General features: G+C 66.6%; 1 protein-coding gene across 1 annotated transcript in view; it reads right to left on the minus strand.

Annotated features, from left to right (window-relative positions):
- Nucleotides 1-71: 71 nt before the first annotated feature.
- Nucleotides 72-808, minus strand: part of MNEG_13269 (hypothetical protein) — a gene marked incomplete at both ends in the record, with an annotated part of 1681 nt that continues 944 nt past the window's right edge. Inside the window, one exon of the mRNA XM_014038259.1 lies at nucleotides 72-735. Within this exon, the coding sequence (XP_013893713.1) occupies nucleotides 72-735 (664 nt within the window). The remainder of the gene's footprint in view (nucleotides 736-808) is intronic.

Here is an 808-nt window from a genome sequence, read left to right on the forward strand (position 1 = left end):
CCGACAGCTCACATTGGTTCACATTATTTTCATGCTGTTGGGGCCCTGTAGGATCAAAGCACAACGACACCTCATGAGCGCTGCCCCGCGGGGCATAGCACGCGGAGGATGTTGTCACCAATCCAGCGTCCGGGGACAAACGCCGTCCGGGTCGCGTCGACAACCAGGCCGAGGGCCGGTGCAACCCTCCGCGTGATGGCCTTGGCGATGATTTTGTAGTCAGTGTTGAGCAACGTGATGGGCCTGTAACTGTCGACCAGGTCGGGCGGCATGGGCTTTTTAGGCGTGCTCTTGAAGATGAGGGTGATCACACCCGTAGTGAACTCGCCGTCCATGCAGGGTGTCGCCGAGGGTGAGAGGAAGGCCTCGTTTTCGGCGGCCACGAGAGGGCCGGCCACATCTGACCAGAAGGTTGTGTAGAACTCGTAGGGAAGGCCGTCGAGTCCCGGGGAGGTGTCGGTGGGCATCGTGCGGAGGGCGGCGCCAACCTCGTCCTCCGTGAGGCGGCCGTCCGGTGTGGCGCCCTCGGCCGCCGCGGCGTCCTCGGGCGGGAGGCGTGTGTCCACGGCGGCCAGTACCGCGCTCCGCGCCGCAGGGTCGGTGGCCGGCAGCGCGAAGCGGCCGCCAGACTTGTCCCCGTCGAAGAAGTCACCGGCAAGCTCGGCGCCACGGCGAGCGCCGGCAGCCGTGGCCGCCGACGTTGTCTCGCCGGTGGCGGCATCGCGCACAGCGGCCCTAGGCGCGGCGAGCTGAGTACGCGTACTCCCAGCAGGCACCGCCTGATTCGACAAGCATACATCGGAGGCAG

This window comes from Monoraphidium neglectum (genome assembly GCF_000611645.1).
Source record: "Monoraphidium neglectum strain SAG 48.87 unplaced genomic scaffold scaffold03725, whole genome shotgun sequence".
Taxonomy (NCBI): domain Eukaryota; kingdom Viridiplantae; phylum Chlorophyta; class Chlorophyceae; order Sphaeropleales; family Selenastraceae; genus Monoraphidium; species Monoraphidium neglectum.